General features: G+C 41.5%; 1 protein-coding gene across 1 annotated transcript in view; it reads right to left on the bottom strand.

Annotated features, from left to right (window-relative positions):
• Positions 1-21,264, bottom strand: part of LOC117254784 (nuclear receptor ROR-alpha A-like) — a 154,109-nt gene extending 132,845 nt beyond the window's left edge. Inside the window, exon 1 of the mRNA XM_033623207.2 lies at positions 20,730-21,264. Within this exon, the coding sequence (XP_033479098.2) occupies positions 20,730-20,901 (172 nt within the window). The 5' untranslated portion in view covers positions 20,902-21,264. The remainder of the gene's footprint in view (positions 1-20,729) is intronic.
• Positions 21,265-27,646: the final 6,382 nt, after the last annotated feature.

Genomic DNA, 27,646 nt, shown 5'->3' with positions numbered 1-27,646 from the left:
CTAAGAAATAAAGATGATGTGGAAATGCATGTGCACAGATTGCTTAACCAAGCAGATGATTTAGTTAACTGCGTACTAAGTCCCCTGTGTCTACTGTTAGTATGTAGTATAAAATTGAGACATAGTTGGCGAGAGCGTGAAAAGGATGAAGGATGATGATGTTTCTTCTCCCTGGGTTACAGTCCAAACAAACCAAACAAAACTAAAACTGAGTCTTCAGTTTATTACTCATCTGCATTCAGAGCCGCCTCAGCTGGTTGTGTAAGCATGTTAATACACTGTTTCACACCATCTCCTCCACGTCACCGCAGTGATCTGACTTAACAATGTGAGCGTCTTCGGTACTAATCCTATACAAGAATTTTCCCATTCTGTATTTTCTGCTGCCGCCCGACGTCACGCCGAATCTGCACCAGCCCAGCAAGATAAACACTTCTGACTGATGAAGACAATTGCTCTTTCCACACTCTGTGCAAGAACAAAGAGGAGGCAAGAATAGCTTTGTATGCAAATCAGCCTCCATACCCACTCCACCTCCACCGACACTGGAAAAAATGCAGTGACATCAAAGGCAGTGGCTGACATGACTCCAGCGTACAGATAGAGGCTGATCAGGATTCAAAGCAGTTAAATGATAGTTCACTTTAATCCTGCAGGGAAACTTCACCTCAACAACCGCACGCACATCTTCAACACACATCGACATATGCACACACACACGCATGCATGCACGCGCGCGCACACACACACACACACACACACAAGCAGACAGAGACAGAGCTCTGCATGTGATTTAAACAGAGCAGAGAGCAGAATCACTTGCTAACCGGTGCAGAGAGTTGTGCTTCTGGTTTGAAAGGCGAGGCGACTGCGGACAGGTGGCGACGTGACAATTAATAAATGGGGGCACTTCCATATCCAGCGTGAACCTGGCATTAAGTATTGGCACAAACTCAAAGAGCATTTAGCAGGACTGAAGGCAAAATTGGGACATCACCAAATCAATACACATGTTACAAAAAGATGCAGTATTTTATGTCATGTTTTTGTGAATCTCCTTTTCCAGAAAATAGGTTCCTGAGATGCTTTCCATCAGTGCAAGATGAACTCCAATCAGCTTCATCTGACATCAGTTTCATCTGAAACCCTGATAAAAGCTTCTGCAGATTTTTATGCTGCTAGCATAAGAACACATAGGCCTCGCAGACTGGGCGAGGTGGAGGCGCAGCGCACCTCCGCTTCGCCAACTGGGTGTGGCCAGGCAGATTTTGCAAGTTTAGCAGACCGTGCGTGCTGGCGCAGCTACTCCTCTTTCCCACCTCCGTCCCTCCTACCTGCGCAAGTCGGAAAGAGGGAGGAGAGAAGGCATGGAGTGGGTTTTACACACATCACACCAATCAAATGAGCCCCTCTCCTCGCCCTTAAATGCGTCGCGTGGAAGCGTAATGAGAGTTTACTCAATTCGCCATGGCAGAAGAGAGCAGCAGCGTCAGACGGCCAAACTTCTCCCAGGGGGAAACTGATGTTTTGGTCCGGGAGGTCCAAGCTCGCAGTGTCCGAATATATGGAACTGCGAGCAGACCTCCACGGGCTGATGATGCAAAGGTAGCCTGGGAGGAGGTCACCACAATTGTAAATCTATATTGCGTTTCTCTCATGCGCGCTCTCTCTCTTTCTCTCTCGCAGTTTCACTCTGTTTCTTTTCTTTTGACTTTTCTAAGATGACAGATGCTGAATATATACTCCCTATCTGATGCTGTGGCTGTTTGTGGTTGGCTGAGAGGGATGTGAACTCATTAGTTTGCAGCTGTGTTAATCAAATCAGATTGGGTTTCCATTACGCGTGCCAAACGTGCCAAACGTACCAAACGGTGCCAATCCCCTTTGATCTGACATCAGATGTGACGGGACAGTCAATATAGAGATACATTTATGTGCTGATTGCAGATAGTTGCATTGAATAGTGTTTTTTTTGGGGGGTATTTATTGCATCGTTAATGTGCCTGATATTCTGGAAACCTGCCTGTGAGGTTTTGGTGACATGTGCGCACTGTCCGCCAGTCAGCCAAACCTCGGCTTACACCGGCTGCGCTCCGCCTGCGCTGACAGTAGACCTGGTTTCAGCTGGCGAGCTTTTAGCGCACCTTCGGCGAAGCCTTTTGGCACGAAACTGTCACTGCGCCAAGCTGAATCTAGCACGTCCAATGAAACCTCCAAACTTCTGACTAACACCGAACCCCCTGAACAATAAACAGGAAGGTGGTGGCAGAAAAGAAAACAAAGCGTGAAGAAGACACTGCTAAGTTCCAGGAACGTGAGAAGAATTGGGACAATTCTACCATGTCACCAGAGAGGATAAGAGTTCTGTGGACAGACAGAGAAAAAATAAGGCTCGTGCTAAAGAGGGTAGTTGAAGGCCATCAAGGTACAACTCCCCCAACAGCTGTTGGCTCCCCTCACCACCCTTGCTCTCATACACCTTTTGCTACCTACATCATCTGCATTAAATACAGACATATGCAGGTAAGTTTTTACAAGTAGTATGTGGACCTAAATGTCCCACGAGTGTCCGCTGGAATTTAATTCCGCAGAACTTAAGTAAGACATAAGTAGGCCAAGGGCCTACTGCCTGCTGCTTTAGTTAGTTAGTTTGTTAGTTAACTAACTACTTCATAATTTAGTTAGGTTAGGTTTCCTCAGGGTGCTCCAGTTTCCTCCCGCAGTCCAAAGACAAATTAAAAAAATTAGTTGATTTGTTAGTGTGGGTTTCCAATTAGTGGACCAAGAGCTTGGCGTTCTCATCCACCAATGACCTTGTTCTTGGGCCACTGGTCTTGTGCACAGAACAAGAAACCTGGCCCTGAAAGCCAGCTTTTGTTTTTCAGGGACATTTTGACAGTCTGTCCTCTCTAGATGAAATCAGTGAGATTTAGGGAGGTACTGACGCAAAATGTAAAACTGCGTTTAGGCTCCTACAGTTAGTTAGTTAGTTGGTTTAGACAGGATTTTCTCTGGGTTGACATTTCCCACTAGGTAGCAGACATAGCTACAGCCACTGTGCACAGACATTTTGTGGGGCAGGTGCTCAAGTGAAAAAACAAGTATCCCCTCCACAAAAATTTTTTGCATGTGGACATGCAGAATTTTTTTTTTTTTTTTCAAAACACATCCTGCTTGGAGGTATCTATGTGTCTGTCGGCACCAGAAGAGCTCTTGAGGTCGAAGTACATACAGAGCATTTGTGCACAGAAATGATCAAGGAAAATGTCTGTCTGAGGTGTCACAAAATCTCTACTATATACACCCAGCAGCTGCTACACATTCACTTTCTGCATTTATTATACATTTATTTACATTTATATTTAAATGTTATTTATAACAGGCAACAACAAAGACAACAATGCCAGCATTCATCTATACAATACACAATAAAGATACCTATACACAAAATTTAAAAAACAACACTGTTTTCTGAATAATCAAAATAATCAACAACCGGATCAACCCTCCAAACTACAAATAGGCCTGTGTTCAATTACAACAATCAGACTTCAAGTGTGTTCTGCTCTCCTCTCCCCACTGTATTCTTCACTGCTTTCCTCTTCTCTTTTTTATTGATTATCATTATTTTAACACGTACAATATGTTACTGAAAGTAAATTAGCACATATATTTATCCTATTTTGTATTGTTAGCTAGGTTGTTTATTTGCATTTGCTTCGAGTGAAAGATCTTATGAGATGAAAATCTGTTCAGTATTTTAAGTGTTTTAAAAGCAGAAAAAGCTCACAAAGTTTCTTCTTAGTAAGGGGGAGGGGAATGATTCAGAATTTTACGTTTTAATCCATTTGATTAATTAATTGATGTTGACTCTAATGAACAGGTGCAGCATGAAGCAGATAGATAAAGAAAAGTTTCAGCAGCGAGAGGTATTGTGGGATGAAGTGTGATCTGTTCCTGATCTTAGCTGTCAGTGGGCCGTCAAACAGACAGATCGACCTCATCATTTCATCATTAAAGTCTGAACTCTGATGGTATCTAAAGCTGTAAATGATGTTCGTTCATGCAGCTTCTCCCCACCTGCTTCATCCTCTCTGTAGTCACACAGGAGGAAACATTAATAACCACATCAGATCTGACCACTAAGCTTCCTGTGTATATGTCAAATAAACCTTTGATTTTTTTTTATCAAATTTGGCACAACTGTCCATGTAGACTCAAGGATGAACTGATTTGAATTTGGCAGTCAATGGTCAAAGTCACTGTGTCCTTGCATCTCATTATTGTGACCATGATATCTCAGGAAGTTCTTCAAATTTGGCACAAACATCTACTTGGAATCAACAATGAATTGATTAAAATTTGAAAGGTCACAGTGCCCTTGACCTTGACCTCTCATTCTCATGAACACAATATCTCAAGAGCACGTGATGTCAGATGCATATAACTGTATGCACAAAGACAGAAATGTGCATACGCATTCTTCTTGTCAGATTTATAAAGCAATGCATACGCCTGATTCTGTTTTATAAATCTTGATCATTGTGGTGCTGGGTGCACAGACACGAACCTTATTTCCACATCCACAGTTCACCATCAATGGATGTAGAAATGCCTTTAAACATACATTTACATATCGTTACTTGTGCCTTTCCACCATTTATTAGACCTGTCAATGAGAAAGACTGCAAAGAATGTGCAATTCAACTGACTGTGTCACATCAGCACAGGTTCAGGGCAGCCATCATTACACACAGCTGTAGATATTTGTAGCATCCTTATCTCTATTGAATTACATTTCTGCAAACCATCATCGTGGTAAAATCTCAATCGTCATTATTAAATGTCACAAGGATAATTAAACGATTCGTTCATAGCACTCATGTGGAAACTGACTTTACAAATTGCTCCATGGGATAACATTAAATGATAACTTACAGGGGAAGTGAATAAAAATAATGGTGAAATGTATCACTCATAAATAATTTAAGATTAACTTTATAAATGTGCCTTTGACATTTTACAGAAAGCTGTGTAATCTGCAAAGATGATAAAACAATCAATGAAGTTGGCAAACCACCTATAAACAATGCTTTCTGTCTCTACTTATATGTAATCTCCTCCTTATCATATCACCTACAGCCATCTCAGGTAAAACCGTGTGCGCACATTCTCACCACACATTCTTCCTTTATAAATACCACTTACCACTTGTGACCTCACAAAATCCAGTTTTGGCCATAACTCAAGAATCCATATGTAATTATGACAAAATCTTACACAAATGTCTAAAAGTGATTAAGTGATGATATCTTAAATCCAAAAGGTCAAAGGTCAACTTCCCTGTGACATTTTAATGTCCTGTAAAAACACTTTTCTGGCCATTACTCAACATCAAATCTCAGGAGCAGAAGGGAGACATTTGGTCAGATACTGAATTGGTGACACTAATCTTTGGTGTCCACCTTGAATCTGTGATGATTGTATAGATCTTCTGTGCTGCTGGGGTGAAGATGTGTGTGAAGCATCCATTTTTTTTACAGACATGGATGTAAACTTTAACTGCAACTTGACTGGTGTGCAGAGCCTTACAACTGCAAGGTGGCAGTTCTAGTTTTAATATTAATTATACCTGAAATATCCCTTTAAGATTTGATTTTAGTGATTTTAAGATTAAGGTTAGAATTATGTGAAGGTTTGTGCTGGGGGCTTGGTAAGGAATTCATTATAAATCAATGAGGGTCCCTAAGAAGTAGAAATGTGTGTGTGTGTGTGTGTGTGTGTGTGTGTGTGTGTGTGTGTGTGTGCATGTGTGAAAGGCAGCTGGGAGCAGAGTGTATAAACGGGAGCGGTCTAATCACTGCAGGACGAGACACAGACTGTGACAGATTCTCTGATTTTCAGTGAAACTGGAGTCAGCTAGAGGTTTTTAAAGAGACAGTTACAGTTAACCAGCTTCTCTGTGTTCAGACATGTAAAGTCGTTCAATCAGCCAATCAGTCAATCATAGTGATGACAGGTGATTCCACAACTAATCAAATCTGATTGGCTGTTGATTACGACAACCTTTGTACTTTTAAAGTATCTGGTGTCATTTATTATTATGAAACATTGTAAGATGATGATCAGTTCATTTTTCAGAACTCAGTAGTGACGTTTGAATATATCAAAGCTTCTGTGGTTTCATGCGGCACAAGGGAGAGAGAGGAGACATTTATTAATCACTGCATTTCAGTCGTTAATGTTACAAATGTGAATGTGTGTCCAGCGGGAGAACTAAGCGGGGGAAACCTTCTCAGTCTTATTTTCCTGGGCTGCTCCGACTCGCCACTCCTCACCATCTGGACTCTCTGAGCAGAGTCCAACCAGGAGTTGACTCTCTTTAACTGCTAATTGATATCTGCGGTCAGGTCAGCCACCTGTCAGGGAGCAACAGAGGAGGAGGAGGAGGAAGGAAGGACGGCAGGAGCAAATTCCAGCAACCAGCCTTCAGGAGGACTAATTTAAGAAAGATGTTGTAACACTGCCTGAAATGAAATTCAAGATCAACTCAAGAACAAAAGCTAAGTAGGGTGCAGGAGTATAAAGGCTCTGAAATCCAGATGTTCATTATATCCTAACTGTGGGATGAATTCATTGACAGAAATATGATTTGTAAACATTTTTCAAGATTTCAGTGGAGTTCCTATATTCTATACTTAAGCTTTCCTATGTTTTTGAGTATGTTCAAAACTTCCTGCATAGAACTTTCACATTTAAAGCCTCCTAACAGCTAAAAGGCACGGAGCCCTCACATGGTAGGCTTTTATTGTGAAAAATCTGCGGGATGTTTTGCATTGCATTGCTTTATTGCAATTGAAAAAAAAAACAAACAAACAAAAAAACATAAAAGTAAATAAAATAGAATTAATCAGTGAATGAAAAGAGTAGCTATTAAAGAGGAAACATTTTAAAAATATCCATCTAATCATTCATAAGTTATATCCACTTTATAAATGGATCAACACAATTCACAAAAGACAACGAAAAGCCAGGGAGTCAATAATTAATCATGTTTTTATTATACATATTTGTGGACTACAAAAAACTTTTTTTTAACTTTATTTCGGTGGTTTTGAAAGTGTTTCATCAGACCTGTCAGTTGATCTGTAAAGAAATCTATCAAAGAAAATAATCAATTTCCTAAATGCATGTATTAAATTGTGAATTCTAACTTTCAGAAACCAGAAATCAAGATGGAGTAATGAATCCTCATTTCCTACAGGTTGGTCAAAAATTTCACTGGAACATTTTGGTGTCTGCAGCTGTTTTCTTGCTGAACATCTGATCGCAGATCCTGCAGCCAGATCGAGTTCAAACACAGATAATGAAATTTCCATGACAGCACACTTCTGTCTTTATCAGGGAGCAACAAGGCCAAACGGGCCCGCTGCCGCACAAAGGAGCCGTCAACGCGCTAATTAACAGCTGGCTTCAGACCAGAGCAAGAGGCACTCTGGGTCATTATCATTAGAGCGGAGTTATTCACTTCATGCATAAGAAAGAGGAGCGAGGTGTTTAGTAAGTAGCTCATGTTTCTCTCAAAGTAAAATACAGAAAACCTGTTTTGTGGGTTCACAGGTCTCAGCATTAAATCATGCAGGATGTTAAACAATCAGCCATAAATCAGATTTGTTATCAATATTTCAAGCTTGCAGATTTACATTTTTACCAAACCATCTTATCTTCCTATACTTTGTTTTGTGTAAATATGAATTCAAGACAGCACTATTACTATTACAACATACTCCTTTTAAAATAAATAAATAAATAAATAATAAAAAAGTGTTACAAAGTGATTTCTCAAAATGATCTATTAACAGTGTCAAACATTCAATTGTTGTGCGAGCACTGTGTGGGAGCTGGCTGTCAGTTTATCTCTCACTGCTGAAGTGTTAGGTGAGTTGTAAGCACTGAATTGTTACTAACCAGTGACCTGGTTATAGTTGGCTTTCTCCAGTAACCTGATTTCTTTAATAGGATACGTTGCCACATTTAACCAGCTTCGTATCACAACAATGTGGGTAGTATGTGTGGTAAACTGTGGTAAACTTCCCTCAATCTAACCAGTGCCTAGATACCTCACTCCATCCCAGCAAAACTCCACCAGATGACACAGATGACAGAGTCATCCAACGTAGCTTTGCTAGCTCTCCAGGGCTGTTGCTTGATCTACAGGCTGTATTTCTGCATTTTCACCATTGACACAAAGAGTATAGAGGTGGATCAAGAGACAGCCCCTCTATCTATCTCTCAAACTCAGACCAAACACTAAAATATATTCTCAGAAACATACTTTAATTCACTGTTTAACTGTAAAATGAGACTGTATGTGACCAGCCGGCTGCCATTGTGTCAAATGGACGAGTTTCCATTTATTAACCCACCATTGTAGATTTCTACCTCTTGAACTAAACCAAAGTTCACAGCCCTTTTTCTGTTTTCTCAGGTCATGTGGCACCAATTTCAAAAGTATTTGTGTCCACCTACTGCATATATATATTCCAGTTTTATATGCAAACCCTCTTTATATTGGTGAAATACTTCATTAATGTCATGTAAAAAACAAAGCTGGTTTCAGTAATCTGGGCCATTACACATGGCGAAGTCTACATCGAGAGCCGTGCATTTTTGGATGGACATGGAGACACAGTTCATGCTGTGTCAGCTGAAAGAGTTAAATACACTGAATGGCAATCTGTTCAAGAAAGTGGCAGAACAGCTGGATGAAACTCAATTCTTTGGTCTGTGATGTAATAGGTCAACCAGAAAAAGGTCCAATACTAACAAGCCGAAAGGGGGCATATACCTATTGTAGCAGAGTCGGATGTACTTCAGTTAATGAATCGATTCCCCTCCCGTACTTGTATACTGTGACAAGGACAGTAGACAAATCAAATGGCCTAGTCGACCTAGAACTGTAGCTCAACTTAACTGTGCATGTAAATATACTAACTGTGTGGACTGTGGAAAGATTTAAGATGTCAGCTGAAGTAAAATGTAGAACAGAGATGTTAAAAATATTGACAGGTAAGTAAAATAATTATAAAATGATGTGTAAAGATACATTTTACAGTTGAATCTCAGTGATGAAATATGTAAGAGTCACTTCATGATAGCTCCCTTGGGCCAACAAGTCATAACAAGTGGCCTGTAAGAGGGGGCTTGTTCTCATTTCAAAGGGCTGCATTTCTATGTGGAGCATTAGTACAGATGTATAACTGATGCTGCAAGTTAAAGAAGATCCTCTGAGCTTCTCTGTTGGATGTTTTAATTAGCAGTGAGCCTCAAACCTCCAGCTGTGCTCACTCAGCCAGCTCAACTCCAAATCAGCAGACGATCATCTGAAATATTCAGATGGAAAAACATCAGAGATGACCAATCAGGCAGCGGGGGCCTGCTGGCAGGACACGTATCCGGGCAGATCGGAGTACACAGACTGTAGGACAAGTCACTGACTGGCAATGGATCATATGGATCTCAGTCAGAGTCAGTTTGAGGCCACACACACTGACTAAAACACACACTGGTGGTTATGTAACAGGGTGGAGGTGAAGATCCATTATCTGTACACTAAACTTGTTTACTCTTTAGCTGCTGCTTTCAGGCAGCTACAAGGTTCTTACTTAGAAACACTAAAAGACAAGCCGACCTCTGATCAGCACAATGGTTGTGTGGATGGAAATGTTAGTCTGCTGGTCCAGACTGAAATGTCTCAGCAACTATTGGATGGACTATGATGAAATGTGGTTCACAGATTCATTTTCCCCTCAAGATGAATTGTAATAACTTTGGTGATTCTGACTTTTCATCTAACACCGTTAACAAGTTAACACTTTCATTTGTTTAAGGTTTTGGATACAACGAATAACTACACTGCTCAAAAAAAATGAAGGGAACACTTAATGATCACAGTATAAGACCAAGTCAGTTAAACTTAAGGGGTTTCAAGCGGTCCATTTAGGAAGCACAAGTGATTGTATATCAGTTTCACCTGCTTTGGTGCAAATGAAAGTGACAACATGTGCTATGGAGGCAAAAGCAAGACAACTTCCAAAAAGGAAATGGTTTTGCATGTGGTGGCTACAGACAGGTGTTCTCTCTTTATCCTTCCTGACTGATTCTTCTCTAGTTTTGTGTTGTGCTTTTGTCACTACTGGTAGCATGAGGCGGTAAGTGCAGCTCCATCAGGTTGCACAGGTAGTCCAGCTCCTCCAGGATGCCGCATCCATAAGTGCGGGCACAAGAAGGTTTGCCGGGTCACTAAGCACAGTCTTAAGAGCATTGAGGTAATACCTGGTCATTATACGAAGAGAGCTGGACAGGGCTGCAGAAGGGCAACAACCGAGCACTAGGACCAGTACCTGCTCCTTTGTGCAAGGTGGAACATGCGGAGCACTGACAGAGCCCTACAAAATGATGATGTTTCTAACTAAACTGTCATTAACAGACTCCATGAGGGTGGCATGAGGGCCACCATTGGCGCCCTGTTCTCTTCACAGATGAGAGCAGGTTCACACTGAGTACATGTGACAGGCGTGAAAGAGTCTGGAGACGCCATGGTGAATGTTATGCTGCCTGTTGTATCATCCAGCACGACCGGTGTGGTGGTGGGTCAGCAATGGTTTGGTGAGGCACATCCTTGGAGGGTCACAGAGATCTTCACGTCATAGCCAACAGTACCCTGACTGCTGTCATTTCCCAGGATGAAATCCTCAGAGAGACTGTCAGACCTTACGCTGGTGCAGTGGGCCCTGGGTTTCTCCTGGTGCAGGACAATGCCAAGTCTCATGTGGCCAGAGTGTGTAGGCAGTTCCTGGATGACAAAGGCATTGATGCCATTGATTAGCCCTCTCGTTCACCTGAGCACCCATGGGATAATATGTATCGGTGCATCTGATGCCGCCAAGCACCGCCACAGACTGTCCAGGAGCTTACTGATGCCCTGCTCCAGGTCTGGGAGGAGATTCCCCAGCCCCCAACCAACTACAAAAGGGTAAAAGTATGAAGTAACAATGACAGAGAAATGTATAGCCCATGTTATTTTACTATTGTGAATATAATATATTAGAATCTACAATGCATACTTATTTGAAAATAACAACAGCGGAGCTCTCTGGGTTAACCTCTGTCTCTGACGAACCTGGTCAATGGTGTCTGCTTTATCTCCATGGCAACAGATTTATAAGTAAGAGGGTCAAAGTTCAGGGCATACCATTATCAGGAAGTAGTATGTCTAGATTATGTGCATGCTGCATGCAACAGTACAGACTTTTTAAGGACAGCTGCAGTACATACTAAAAGTAAAAAGTATGTGATTCAGAATGCACACTAAGGCTAAATCCAAATCTCCGGACCTCATTGCACTTGCAGACTTCCTTGGAAAGTTTGGAAGTGCTTAGGGCTGTGCTTCATTGGACTGTTCATCCAGTCCACAAGGAGTCTCAACTAGATTTTCTGTAGACTTATAGAGTCCACTTGGGATGCGGACTTCACCAGACTTCACTGTTACCTACAGTTCATTGCAATACAGACATGACGTTGTAGTTTTTTTCAACTGCCAACTTAAAGAAACAAAATAATGTTATTAGAAATGTGTAAAGCAATTGTTTTGAAAAGTATATTGGTGTAGGCCAGAGATAATATTCAACCACATCATGATACAGAAATATGTATTATTATAGGCTTCTATGCTCACATGGGCAATGACTGAGGGGGGTGATTGGGAGGAATGGCCTGCCTGACCTGAACCAGATGACAATGTTCATCACATTGCCATATTGCTGATTAGCTATGCAATACAAGATGGATTTAGTCCTGTGACATCAGCACAGGTTGCTGATGTAGGCTACTTTTTTAATTCCAGAATGTGTCGTAATGCCAAATATCAGTTCAGCCAGTTTGCATAAAATTAAACCGGTTTAAGCTCGTACACCGGACCAGACAAAACAGAATACTGACCCAACTCACATAACAGTCAACTACCATGGATGTCATATCCAGCCTGAAACACACCCAAATTCCTCAGCATCCAGACCACAGAGCCACCAGGGACCTGCTGGCCAAAATAACTTCACACACACTGACATGTGCGGACTCTCTGCTGTGTTCTGAGCACATCGTCACCCAGTTTGTAAAACACTTTAAACTGGGTCACGCATTTGCATTCGACTTCTCTGAAAGGACAAAAAGCAGTTTATGTAGAACTGAGGTCTGAGCAGAGCTACAGCAGATGAGTGGGAGGCTTAAGTAAACCCAGCACGGTGGCAGCAGGTTTATTGGGGTCAATGCGTAACACCATCAAATGTGACCTTTGTGCTTTTTTCTAACCAGGGATATTATTTATCTGTGTCTCAGGGCAGGAAATCAGTCCTAACTGGGATACATTTTTGGTTTTATTTTTAGAACCAGGAATTAAAGCATGTAATCAACTTTCTTTACTTAGTGAATGACTCCAGTCTCCAAAAGAGTCCTGATCTGATGAAGAAGACAGTGTTTAGTTAGAGACATACATGCTCATTCTGTGCGAGGAGAGAATACCACCCGGTCTCATTCCAAAGTCATCAAACAGCGGTGCTTGGGCAGTGAATTCCTGCGTCTGACACCGACAGAAAAGCTGTCCTTTCATGTCGGCATGATACATGACCAGTCCATGACCATCATGTGCACGATTCAGAAATCCTCAACGAGGGCAGACTAATACTTACTTGACCACAATGATGTCGTCCTGCATACTGAAGGATATTTAATTTCAAATACTCTGAACTCTTCCAAATACAATGAACTCTCCCCCAACCATTACTGCCTCAAGCGAGGGAGTTCAAGTATCTTGGGGTCTTGTTCACAAGTGAGGGTAGAATGGAGTGTGAGATGGATTGGTGGGTCGGTGTGGCTTCTGCAGTGATGTGGGCGCTCTGCCGGTCAGTCGTGGTGAAGAGGGAGCTGAGCCAGAAAGCAAAGCTTTCGATTTACTGGTCCATCTATGGCCCAACCCTCACCTATGGCCATGAACTCTGGGTAGTGACCAAAAGAATGAGATTGCGGATACAAGCGTTGGAAATGAGTTTCCTCCTTGGGGTGGCTGGGCTCAGCCTTAGAGATAGGGTGAGGTGCTCGGACATCCGGAGGGATCTCAGAGTAGAGCCGCTGCTCCTTCGCTTTGAAAGGGGTCAATTGAGGTGGCTCAGGCATCTGATCAGGATGCCTCCTGGGCGCCTCCTGCTGAAGGTGTCCCAGGCACGTCCCACTGGTAGGAGGCCCCGGGGCAGACCCAGAATACGCTGGAGGGATTACATATCTCATCTGGCCTAGGAACGCCTTGGGGTCCCCCAGGAGGAGCTGGAAAGCGTTGCTGAGGAGAGGGATGTCTGGGGTGCGTTGCTTGGCCAGCTGCCCCGTGACCCGGCCCCGGATAAGCAGATGAAAATGGATGGATGGATAATAGCAGCTATAATTACCATTGTCTAGTATTTTAAATTGCAACAGTCAGGAAAACTACAATCATTATAATTTCTACTTTGCACCTCTGAGTGTTGTAAAACAGCATTTAGTTCTTCTCCTTACTGAGAGTCAGTGTAGGAAGCTTCAAAAGTGACCCCAAAGGCCCACTCTGAGGTACGAACGAGTGTTTGAGTGTCTGAGATGCCTGATAAGAAAAGGCCCAGAGTTCTACTTGGCTGGTGTTTTTTTTGCCAGATATGAACTAAGAACCTCATCTAGTTCATTCCTGCTTTTCCTTTTGTTCTTCATCCCACTCTCTCTGTCTGGGAGTCCAGTGTCAGTCAGCTTTAACAAGACATTATAACAGGAGGTCGTATCCACAAAAATAATATACAAAAAGTAAAGTGTTGTTCATCCCGTCTCACTGAGCAGCTGTGAGGCTCCTTCATTATCCACAAAAAAATAGACGAGACGAGAGGATCTCCAGACTGAGACAGAGAGAAGATAAAGGTTCAGATTTATTGTTTGTAATGATGCTGAAACCAACTGGAAGAAGAAGAAGAAAGAGGAAGATGAGCTGTGTGGGCGAGACAGAGAAACCTTAGGGGGTCTGAGACGCCCGTCTCATCCCAGAGGAGAAGAAAAAGAAAGACAATACAAGAAAAAAAATGAGTGAAGACACAACAACACAACAACGTACTCTGTGAGGACAGACACGCCGCAAAGAGAACAAATAGAAAATCTAAAGTGAAAACACTAAATGCAGACCTGATGCAGAGCATGAGGCTGAGGTTAGAAGTGAACTGTTTGTTTTCCTATGCTCTTTTTGTGGGGGCCAATAAGAGTTTTAGAACTTTTAGAAAGTCAAAGTATTTTGGGAAACAGACATTTTGCAAAGTGATATAATTTCTTTAAAGTGTAAACAGTGTAGACCAAGATTTGAGATGACATTTTTAAAGACGTGAGAATACTCTGGCACATTTTTGGAAAATGTGGATATATTGAAAACTGGACATTTCCGTTTGTTTGAATGTTCTGGAAGGTAATGAAAATCACAAACATGGAAACATTTTGGAAAATGTTTGAGGGTATTTTTTTAAGAAGTCAAAATACTTTGGTACATCTTGGAAAAAATTGGAATTTTTGAAAATGGGAAATTGTGCATAATTTTCTCTGGCTGTCACCTTTTGGTCAGTTGGTGGATTGGTTGGTCAATATGTTCTTGTCTGACCAAACTCTCATTGGTCACACAATAGCTGATGCTACTTTAATAAAGCCATGTTTTCATTAGAGCATTTCTTTTTCCAGCTGAAAAAAGCAGTTGCCATTCAGCACCTCTATTTGTCCTCAGAGACAGATGGTCTTTGTCCACTTCTCCATCTTGATTGGACAGCTGCTGACAGCGAGGAGTGCAGCATTTTATCCAAAGTTAAACATTTTTAGGTCTCATTTTTAATCAGAAAAACAGATAAATTATCACAGAAGACATTCGGTGTTGGATTTATCATTATGGGGTTTATTTAACCAAGTCTTCCAAAAGACACTGCAGCTCAAGTATTATAAAACTTCTGAAAGGAATACAACCACGCCAGAACCCTTGATGGAGTGGCACGACAGCCAAAGATAGCTTCTGGGCTAAAAATAGTAAGTCTTCCTCTCTCACATGAACCGTTACAGGGATATTTAATATTAGTAATGTTATGTTGTATATGACATCATCAACCCTGAGTTAACTTCTATAGTGTCCAGTATGTAGTATGACCATATGGGAAAATTTGTGAGGCCATTTTTAAAGATGTGAAAACCAGTGTGAGTGTTTAGAAAAACTGAATATTGAATATTTTTTGAAAAGTGAGAACATTGTTGGTCATTTTTGGAAAACAAAGACATTTTAATAAGTGAGGACAATGGGCTCTAGTTTCCCGGTGCAGGGTGGCGAACCCCGCGCAGAGCTAGTTTCGAGCAGCGCAACCCGAGGCACGCTCAGTTTGGTAGTTTGGCAGACCGAGGTGCGCTGAGATGGGTGTGCCGGCGCAGCAGGGGGAGGTGTCGACAGATCCAGCTTGGCGCAGTGACAGTTTTGTGCCAAAAGGCTTCGCCGAAGGTGCGCTAAAAGCTCACCAACTGAAACCACGTCTACTGTTGCAGGGGGAGCACAGCCGGTGTAAGCCGAAGTTTGGCTGACCAGCGGACAGTGCGCATACGTCACCAAAACCTCACAGGCAGGTTTCCAGAATATCAGGCACATTAACAATGCAATAAATACCCAAAAAAAACACTATTCAATGCAACTATCTGCAATCAGCACATAAATGTATCTCTGTATCAACTGTCTCGTCACATCTGATGTCAGATCAAAGGGGATTGGCACCGTTTGGTACGTTTGGCACGCGTAATGGAAACCCAACCTGATTTGATTAACACAGCCTGCAAACTAATGAGTTCACATCCCTCTCAGCCAACCACAAACAGCCACAGCATCAGATAGGGAGTATATATTCAGCAACTGTCATCTTAGAAAAGTCAAAAGAAAAGAAACCGAGTGAGACTGCGAGAGAGAAAGAGAGAGAGCGCGCACGAGAGAAACACAACATTGATTTACAATTGTGGTGACCTCCTCCCAGGCTACCTTTGCATCATCAGCCCGTGGAGGTCTGCTCGCAGTTCCATATATTCGGACACTGCGAGCTTGGACCTCCCGGACCAAAACATCAGTTTCCTCCTGGGAGAAGTTTGGCCGTCTGACGCTGCTGCTCTCTTCTGCCATGGCGCATTGAGTAAACTCTCATTATGTCTTCACGCAGCACATTTAAGGGCGAGGAGAGGGGCCCATTTGATTGGTGTGATGTGTGTAAAACCCACTCCACGCCTTCTCTCCTCCCTCTTTCCGACTTGCGCCGGTAGGAGGGACGGAGGTGGGATAGAGGAGTAGCTGCGCCAGGGCGCACGGTGTGCCAAACTTACAAAATCCGCCTGGCCACACCCAGTTGGCGAAGCGGAGGTGCGCTGCGCCTCCGCCGCACCCGGTCTGCGAAACTAGAGCCCAGTGTGGTCATTTTTGAAAATAGGGAAACTATTAAAAAGTGAGGACATTTTTTGGGATTTTTTGCGGAGAAGGACATTTTGCACATTTTTGAAAATTCTAAACATTTTGGAAAGTATCTTGCCACATGTTGGCCGTGATGCCCCGACAAATTTGTATTTATCAAAGGCCAAAGTGGCCTTGCCCTAAAAATGACTTAATTCCAGGCCTGGAATACCTACCTCAGAAAAATGTTGTTCAACATTGATATTATTGTTAAAATTGTTCAAAAGCTGTAAGAGAAGACAAGAGACTAAAGTTTATTGTTTTTACGGTCAGTGTCAGGCTGTCAGCTGTTGCATTTAAGCTAAAAACAGGAATGTTCCCTCTCTGCTGACCAGAGAGTTGTGTCTCTTGTATCAGGCACAATCATAGGTTTTGTTATTTAATGATATTTTTTTTATTATTGATTTATAATTTTTGTTACTTTTCCTTTTGTATCAGGAAATAAGCACAATAAATCTTCATGTTGAAAAAAATCGTGAGAGAATCGTGATCTCAATTCTAAGCCAAAAAATCGTGATTCTCATTTTTTCCAGAATCGTGCAGCCCTACAGTGAAGATGCCATACCAAAATATCAGTGCAAAAGGTGCTGGTGCTGATGAACAAGGATACATTTTACAGTGTTTTGGCTGCCTTGGATAGTCAGCCATATTTATTCGTGCCAGTATAACATTACAGACGAAGAAATGCAGCGGCATAAGATATGGCTGGCGGCGCACGGCTCCACGAGCAGGAGAACTTTCTTAGTCAATATAGCACGCACTGAGGAATATATTGCTTAAATCAACTACATCTACCATCAACAAATGTACTCATCCACATAAAAGGTAGCAAATTGTCCTTTTAAAGCTGGTTGGAAACCTGGATGCTGTTAGAACCATGTGATCACAGGATGTGGAAAAACATGTAAAACATATTGCATGATAGAAACAAATGTTTGTTTGTTTGTTTTTTTTATCCCAGAGCGGTGCACACGTAGGTCATCTCTTTATGATATTTCTTTTTTTTTTTTTTTTACTAAAGTTTCCCGCAGTCTGCTGCTGTTCTCCTGCAGGCAACAGGAATGTGGGTCAGCAGGTTAGTTAGCGATTCCAGCCTTAAAGCTGATCACAGGTCTGTTCTCAAGGCTGTCACTCTCACACACTGTGTGCTCTGTGCCCTTCTAACCCGTCACCTCTTACATAATATGCCTGCTGCCTACGGGTGCTGACAGAAACAGCACCACTGCCAGCTAAGAGCGCATGAGTGAGCTGACAGTCTGGGAAATTACTCACTCTGTCATACATTTCAACTTCTCACTTATTCAACAAATTAAAACACCATCATGCAACATAATGATACAAATGCACTTCTTATTTGTTTTAACAGGAGTTGATCTTATTTCAAAGATTGTGTCACCCAGAGAACATTTGATTTTCCTGGAATTGTTTTGTTGTCTTTATGCTGATTGAACATTTGATACACTGCTGACTCTTTTTAAAACAGTAAACACATTCAGAGCTTTAACCTCAGACTCCTCAAACCGTCTTTACAATCTGACTTTTGACCTCCTGGTGGAGAGAGGTCAAGTTTGCTGTCAGTCAGCTGGAACAAAATACACAGATATTTTTACTGTAGTTGGACAAACTCACCATCACACCTCACATGAGACACTGTACAGCTCTTTCATTTTAAGAAAAGATATATTTTACAAAATTTGATGTTTATTTACATTTTTATTGTAAATTTCTATTGTGTATTCATGATTCTCGATATTTGCAGTACTTGTATGCACCAAACACCAAGGCAAATTACTGTTTTCTGAGAGTGGACATGCTATTAGGGACTGATAACGCCATTCTGAACCTACTAGTCAGTGTCACTCTGTTAACTCATATCTATGAGGCTGATAAACACTAATAACACCCACTTAATCGAGTGATAACAATCCAAATGTGTGAGGAGACTGCATGACTGATGGTGAATTTGTCAGGGTGTATCTTTGGTCTTCTGTGAGTTGAGTAAGATCTGACGACTGTGTGGGTCATCCTCGTCTAACAGCAGACAACCAGGGGCTGATCTGACACTTAAAACAGCTCTATGAGTTGACATCGCGCACTTAAATGCAGCATCTGACCTGCTGATCTCTCCCTGGGAGGTTAGTTTTATTTATCTCAAATTATTTACTCGTGCCTCAGCTCCTCGTGGCTCTCTGCTTTGACTGAGCGTCTCAGAATCAGAGTCACACAATCTGCTTCCTTGCGGCTCAAACACTCACTGAGATTTTTCCTCTCCTTCTCCTTGAACAGCTGTTATGTAACAAACGACTCTGCACAGAGAAACTCAATGAAGCTCTATCTGTCCGCCTCTCTCTTTCTCTCCAGGCTGCATACCAACAGGGAGGCCTGAGAGCTGCACACACGAGACATGGAGTTAACTGCACTTCCCTCATTGGTATTAATTATGTGTTTGAGTGACTGTTTCTGAACAAACAAATTAGATCTGTACTTGTGCTTTCAGCAGAGCAGGGCTGCAACAGTTTTTTCATTATCGATTAATTGTTAAGTCGATGAAATGTTGAAAAAAAGACAAAGGTGATGTCTTCAGTTGACTTATCAGACCAACAGTCCAAAACTAAAAGTCTTTTACTTACTGTCACATATGACAGACGGAAGCAGCAAGGTTTTTTTTTTTTTTTAATTTGTGTTTTTCTGACACTGTTTGTTGCGGAGGGGCTTCTTACTATGCCTGACAACACCCTTTTTAGAGCATGTTTGGTTTGTCTGTTCTTGGCTATTGTAGAAACATGACATGGTGGTCCCCATAGAGGAAAACCCGCTCCCTATGTAGACATAAACAGCTCATTCTAAGGTAACGTAAACACAACAATTCTTATTTTCTGGTGATTATACACTAAAAAACTTACTTTATATTCCATTCTGGCCAGTATGTCACTCTTAAATCCTACACACTGGACCTTTAATATAGAATTTTGCAAGTCAAGACAGTCACAGCTTTCAGCTCCTCATCAACTCAATCGCTCAAACATTTAAACACCCGCGTAAACATACAGTAGTTTGCAGCTGAGCAGGCCTCACCTCAGCATCATGCTATCCACCATCCCCTCCACCTCCTGATGATAAAATCATCTTGTATACTATGTCCCTTTAGCAACACTGATAAATGTAACATTTTCATGGTTTGCAGAAACGTACAACATTTTCTTTTGGCAACAGGGTTGCTTCACCTTTATGTGCTTCGTGTAGGTGTGTGTCATCATTTACTCACTCAGTCTGTCTGTGCTTCTTTATCCACTCAATAACTTTTGCACCTCACACAGCAAACTCTTTTTAAGAAATATTTTAACTCCAACCTCCAGTGTTTTCACTCTGGTTAAGCAAAAACTGGATATGTGCAAAAAAACAAAAAAACAACAAAAAAACAAAACAAAAAAAAAAAACAGCAGAATGAAAACACTTACCTGATAGTATTATGTGATTTCTCTCAATTAGGCTAATCATTCTGTCTATAAAAATGCCAGAAAGTAGTGAAAAACACTCATTTCCCATAATTTCCCAGAGCCGAGGTGATGTCTGTGCTCAACAATCCAAAACCCAAAGATGTTAAGTTTACTATCATATAAGACATAGAAACCATGAAATCATAATGTTTAAGAAGCTCGACATGTAAAATATTTTTGCATTTTTGCATGAAATATCACATTGATTATCATAATAGCTGCCAATTCATTTTCTGGCTGATCCACCAATCGACTAATCAACTGAGTTGCAGCTCGAGTTTTATTTCATCCTGAAAGTGTTGGGTGGGGATGAGGTCAGGACTCTGTGCAGACCAGTCAAGTTCCTCCACTCCACTCATGCAGAGTTGAAGTTAAGTGAAACAATTCATATGTTCCTCCAGCTGAAGTCAGCTGTCAGCTCTCTCATGACCGGCTTCAACTGACCGCCTGCGGCTTCACAAACTACTGCATAAAGGTCACAAAGCCGCGAATGAGTCTATGATGAGTGTGTGGAGGTTTGAGCGTGTGTGTTGTAAGACAGCGCAGCAGCGTCTGTCTGACACAAACCGTTTGAAGTTGCTGCTGCAGCCTGACAGACACAATCACCGCCTGGGTGCCAACTGGGATTCAAATAATATCAAAATAAAACCCAGCAGAAGTCATACCTTTGCTATAGCCGGAGGAGCAGGAGCCGGTGCTGCTGTGTCTCCTAGCCGGAGTCAGGTGCTCTCCGCCCCGCAGAGTCTCCAGGCTCACCGGCGTCTCCGTGAGCGGCGTAGCGGGCTCTGAGCCGCTTCTGCCCGGGTCGCTCGTCGAATCCTGCGGGGACGACTCCATCCATGCACCGAAAAAAAACTCCGACACGAACAAAATAATCCCCTCAGCAGACAGCGGTTGTCAAAAGACAGAAACTGGTAGAACAGACTGAGCGAATAGCCGGCGGAGCGGTGTGTCTGAGCAGCGGGAGAGGCGCGGCTAATAGGCGGCTGTCAGGGTCGCTGCTGTGAGCGCCGTTTGGAGGAGAGGAAGCCGGGCTGAGGGAGAGGGAGGGCGGCGCTATGGAGAGCTGGGATGCCCTCCCTGGAGGCTGGGACCCGGACAGGACCCACTCCGCACGGCTACCTTTAATCTTTCGGGGCAAAACAAGCAAATCAGATCTAAAGTCTGACAGAAATCAAAACACTCGAGTCGAGTACCGATTGCTGGACAAAATGATGGTGAAGGTGAGAGAAGTTCATGCAGATGTGTCTGTAGGATCACGAACATCCTCTGTGTCTGCAGCACAACTTTTCAGGGGTGCAAAGGAAGCTGGGTAACACTGAAGAGCTGTGCACACTGTCATGAAAACCGACTGAACATGAGGTTTACTTGATAAAAGTTATGACTGTTGTGTTAAGTGAATGTCTGCAGAGTCAGTGAATTGTTGGGGTTTGTTAGGACACAGTCAGTAGCCTACATTTACATGACATTAGAGAAAATCGATTGATTTACTAAAACCAGCTTTTTAAAATCTATATTAACATGTTAGTCTGACTGAACTCATACTAAATCAAATTTCTCAAAGTTGGATCAACACACCCGATAATGTGATTGGGAGTCGAATTACTTCTGCATGTATACAGTTAATCTGACCCAAACTAGCCTAGGCACTCTGTGCATGCTCCACAGTTGCTGCTCCTGGCTTTGACTCTGAAGATGAATAGTATTAAATGCTTAACAGAAGAAGAAGCCAGTAACAACATGGCAAAATCTGCATCCAGAGCTATGCAGTTTTGGACAGATGTAGCGACACAGTACATGCTGTGTCAGCTGAAAGTTCAATATTTTAAAATACATGGATGGGAGGAAAACACTGAGTGGCAGTCTGTTCAAGAAAGTGTCAGAACAGCTGGATGAAACTCGACTGTTTGGTCTGTGATGTAATAGGTCAACCAGGAAAAGGTAACAAGCTGAAAGGGGGCATTTACTGAGCAAGTGGTGACCTTGTTGTGGGTACCTCTGAAGCTGACATAGGCCTGTTGAGTTCAGTGATTTAAGCCAATAATAGCCTGGGCTATTAATTAAAAGTTTTACGGTACTTCGTCCAATAAATCTAAATTCCCCTGACATGCTTGTATACTGGGACAAAGACAGTTGTCCGATTAAATGGCCTAGTCGAGCTATAACCATAGCTATAACCATAGCTCGACTCAACTGTGCATGTAAACATACTAACTGTCAGAATTTTATCCTTCTGCTGCACCTTCCCACTCTCTGACCCCAGCACCCTCCAGTTACATATACTATTTTTTTTTTTACATGCTGTAGCCTATTAATGATAATGTGATCCTGATCAATGAATCAATGACAGTTGGAGCAGAAGTGGATTTAATATCAAACCACAAGAAAGTTAAATAAAGATAAATGTGACTGTTTAAAACTTTAAAGGTCCAGTGTGTCAGATTGAGGGAGATTTGGTGGTGTTGAGTGGTGAGGATTGCTGATTGCAACCAGTTTAAACTTCTCCTGGTTAGAATTCCTTCAGAGTTCATTGTTCAAGTTTTTTTTTTTACTGGGAACTGTAGTATCCGCAGAGGTCTCTTCCTCTCCAAAGCAAACAAAGCAGGGGCCTAATTTTTAACTGCTGTTTATACACAAACGAACAGGCTTGAAATGTTTTTTTCACTTTCAAAGCATAAATTGGGATTTATTTGAAATAGAAAATAAAAAACTTGAAGAGGAAATGTGCGTAAATTAAGGGCAACTCTGACCGATGCAGTGTATATTTTAGAGACAGGGGAAATTGGCAACGCAGATGGTGAGGTGGTGAATTGAAGCCAGATTGTGGAAATTAAATGAGGAATCATTATACATAATGATGCCTCTCACACATTTAAATTCACCTCATGTCACTGTTTCTTATCCATTTACTTCATACACATTGAAATGTAGCAGTGTTGTACTGTATGTGCTTCTGCTAGCGAGTCATATGTATTTCAAAAGCACCTTTCGAATGTAAAATATATTAGTCAACTCAAATCTCAGATCAAATGCTGCTCAAAATTTCATCAGCACTGCCTCACTATCATCTACCCCAACTCCAGAGAAAAGGAGAGGGTGGAGGCTGGACTGTATGCTGCTGACACTCATGGTCGGCTGTGGAGCACACCATGCACAGCTGAATGATGCCATGCTGTGGCAGGTGGCAGGATTCAGGAAAGTCTAGCTTTCCTTTTCTTAATAGTAAACATGAATATACTGAGTCATTTTTGCCTCAACCACGTTAACCAGGATAACTGATTAAATAAACGTTGATGGTTGTAAAACTCCAAGATAAGATCAGACAGCATTAGAGAATAGTAAAACACAGCGTCAACTTTTTTCAGTAATATTTTCCAATACTGTGCATATCACTGAGTACAATTTTAGTTTTCAGATAGTGTTTGTGTGGAAAATCGCTGCAGCGGCCATAACTGTGCTGTCAGGCACAGAGAGTGCACTGGAGACCCCACAGAGGCTGCCATACACACTGCGCTTCTCCAGTCACCTCACTCAGCACAACTTTACCACCTGCATTTATGGATTGTGTAAATTAGCAATCCTTGTTTTGTTTTTTTCTTGCTTTCACCTTTAGATCATCTGACTACTTTTTTTTTTTTTTTGTTAGATTTCAGGTACTCTCCTGTTTGATGAACTCACTGCATTAACCAAGGCAGCAACATGTTGCCACTCACTGCCTTTTCTTTTGTTTATGACCCCACTGGCCACCAAACAATGAGTGCTCTCTAATCTTAACCTTAGCTAAAAGCACCTCAGTTTCTGTGTCAGGAAAAAATGTTTTCTTGGTCTTCCTCTTGGTTGTTCCCACTTATCATCATAAAAAAAACAATCAGCAGGCTATGCATCAACATTCATGAGGTGCTTTGCATTGACTATTTATGGTTAAATATAGGCGTGTAGAGGGTGTGACATGAGGCTGATCCATGTGTGGAAAATTCCAAGTTGATGTTGGATTTACAAAAGGAAATTGCGCACTGGCTGGCATACGCATGGTTTTATAAATAAGAACATTTTTTTGCATACGTACATTTCCTCATATGTACATATAATTTAGTGTGGACTCCCTACAGAATTTTATTAATTAATTAATTATTAATGAAGACACTCTAAAAACACTGAAAAAAATCAGTGTCACATTACAAATTAGTGTTTCTCTTATGCTGTTCAATCCATTGCAGAGGGCCCGCTAGCCCAGCACCTGCACACCTATTTTCTCTGATAACCAAATGTGTGCTTACTCTATTTCTGATACAGACGTTCAGTAGGTTTTTATTTGGAGCCGAATTATTTGCAGACTCCTGTTAATAACAAAGGGACCTGCTGATTTAATCCAGGAAAAACACTGAATAAAGCAGTTTTACATCAAAACATCAGTGTTTTTGCAACACTGGTCATTGTAAAGTGTCTGCTGACTACAGTGGCCAACTAAAGAGCGAGAAAATGCAAATGACCTTAGGGTCAAACTTTGGTTTGTCAGTTCTGGGCTACTGTAGAAACATGACAGTGAAACATGATGATCTCCCAACACATTCTTACTACGACCTTGTCACATATTGGCGTTTGGTCATGGACTTTCCTCATTGAGATATGATGTCCAAGGAACCCTGGTTGTGCTGGTTACTGACATTCTGGGACATTCTGTGTCAACTTCTGCCTGTTACATGCATTGTGTGTTTTGAAAATACACCTCTGTTTTCAGAGGAAATGAACAGTTTGCATAAAGTCTCTTTCAAAATAAATGCACTACGTCTGTACATCGCAAATTAACTTTTTTTCCTTCAACAGCACACAGGGTTAAATTTAGCAGCACACACCTGGTTGGGTTTAGGACAAAAGAACAGGGTTTACAATCTTACAGGAAGCAAACACCGGCCTGCAGGGTGAAAGTTGATGGTTGTTGAACGCATCCACCACCTGTTCATCCCTTCCTCCCAACCTACTTTATTATATTCCATTTCTGCCAATACACCCCCCTAAATCCTACACACTGGACCTTTAAAGCAAGATCACTTAAAAAATACATGCATGTCCCTACATTTCTTAAGATGCACAAATGATGGTTTAAGGGCGTATTTTATTTTTAGATATTATACAACACTGCACTACTGGAAGAAATATTTAGATCCTTTAGGTAAAGTTAGTTCAGTTTTCAATTAGTACTTGAATTTTCTGACATTTTATGCTCTGTCACGTATAGAATATTGTGTTTGGTGTGGACCCCAGGAAGAAAAGCTGCTGATTTGGCTACAGCTAATAGGGATTCTAATAAATGAGAGACCAGGCAAGTAATTAATTAAGAAAGTGAGATGAAATAAAACAGATTAATTAATAATGAAAATAATGGACACAGTTAGTTGAATGATGTCTGACCACAGTCACAGTAATCCCCATTCAGTGTGGTTTTCATTTTATTTGGACTCTCCTGCAGCCTTCCTCCGCTCGGTGAACCCTGCCAGCTGTGTTACTGCCTACATCTCTACCTTTTCATCATCAGCTTTTTCTACCACTAATTTCCTTTTGCCAAAAGCTTCACAGTGCCTGGAACATTTTAAAAGCAGGATATTGCTCCAGATTTCATCACTTTAATTAGTTCAGATGAAATAAAAGAGCTGAATATGATGATTATTTAGAGCTGCGATGAGGACTGAAGCAGTTGGCAGCCTTCATTAGCCTGCAGTGAAAGGCCTCAGGAGCGCTCACACTTTTACTCTTTTCCACGTAAAGAAACCGTCCACCTGCTTCAAACTGCTGCTGCTACTGCTGCTGCTGCTTTTAAACTGCTCTCAGATCAGAGAAGCTACACTTTGCATTTTAAGTATTGATATGGTATTCTCATCCATAATGTCTAAATGACAACAGTGGAGAAAATTTCCTTTAGTAAATTTATCCAATTCTGGTAACAGAAGCAACTAACAGTAAGGAGGTTGAGGTTCACATTAACTCGAGTGTCTGTGTTGAATGATTAGTGAGATAGAAAACAGATAGCTACAGAAATTAGACTGGAAATGAAAATCATAATCGTGATGCTCCTGACAAATTTGAAAATCTGGTAGAATTGCTTACAACAAGTACATTTTGGTACAAAAGTGTTAACATAAGGTTTGTGCATATTCCACATTAAATTAAAGTGAAACTTATCTGTGCTCTCTTTAAAGCCAGACTCCAATACTCAGGTTTTTTTGTGAAAATACATGTGTTTTGGAAGTACCGAGCGCACAACTCTCAGATGAATGAGACTTGGATTACACTGCACGAGTTGTATGAGAGTTTGTAAATAGATGTTTTGATATACTTTTGCTGTCGTTAAAGGTGGTCCCCAATCCATTCCATTCCATGATGGACCGTGAGAATAACCTGGTCTCACTCCGAAGATGCTGAAAACCAGCGCTTGGTCAGTGACTGGTGTCAAACACCTATGAAAAATAGCCGTCCTTTCACGTCAGCACGGTGCATGGATGGTCAATAACAGCAACCGGCAGCATCAGGGGGAAATGCGGCAGGACAACAACGAAAGTTAAGGTGGCAATAGTCTGAATGGGGTGGGCGGGTCCAACAACCACTGACTTTCACCCAGGAAGCTGGTGTTCACTTCCCATGTGATTGTAAAGCCATACCCTGTTCTTTTTTTCTGAACCCAGTCATGTGTGTGTGTGTGTGTGTGTGGGTGTGTGTGTGTGTGTGTGTTGGCAAAACTTAACCATGTGCAATTGTTGTTGAAGGAAAAAAACATCAATTCGTGGTGCTGTGCCAATGTACTGCATTTATTTTGGAAGGGACTGTATGCAAACTGTACATTTCCTGTGAAAACAGAAGTGTATTTTGTAAAGAGACAGTTCATGTAGCAGGCATCCTAGAACGTCAACAACCAACAGCTGAGCTTTGATCATTTTAAAACTTTTAAATATGCCTGTACTGTGCATGAGACACTGCATGGACTTGCACCGCCCCCACTAAGTGATCATTTCAAACTAATTTCCTAGCTAGTGGCATTGAAACTCCATGACCAAACGTCAATGTGTGACGAAGTCAGGGTGTGTTGGCGAGAAAAGTTTTCTTAAGGAATTCAAGGTTACACAGTATGTGTAATTTATACAGAAATGGTCATTTTGTGGGTGAAGTATAACCCACAAATAAAGTACAAATAAATGCAAGGCTGTGGGAAGGTTGGTACAACAGCACCCCCTATTGACATGTGAGGGGAACAACACAGTCAATAAATAGTTGGCTATTTAACCACTATCTGAACATATGTTCTAAATTTTGAACCACATATGATAAGGTGCCTGTCAGAATATATATATATATATATATATATATATATATATATATATATATATATATGTGTGTGTGTGTGTGTGTGTGTGTGTATATATATATATATATATATATATATATATATAAAGATGTTTAAAATGTGCCAATTTCATTGATTCCCTCAATCAAACATGACAGTGTCATTACATCAGGTCAAATTTGTGGTACTGAAAGCAACTCAATACCAAGAAAAGGCTGAACAGGCTGCGAAAGACGGGGCAGGCCAGGA

Source organism: Epinephelus lanceolatus, chromosome 2, assembly GCF_041903045.1.
Source record: "Epinephelus lanceolatus isolate andai-2023 chromosome 2, ASM4190304v1, whole genome shotgun sequence".
Lineage (NCBI taxonomy): Eukaryota > Metazoa > Chordata > Actinopteri > Perciformes > Serranidae > Epinephelus > Epinephelus lanceolatus.
The sequence above is the reverse complement of the archived record's forward strand: the minus strand, read 5'-3'. Positions and strand labels throughout refer to the sequence as shown.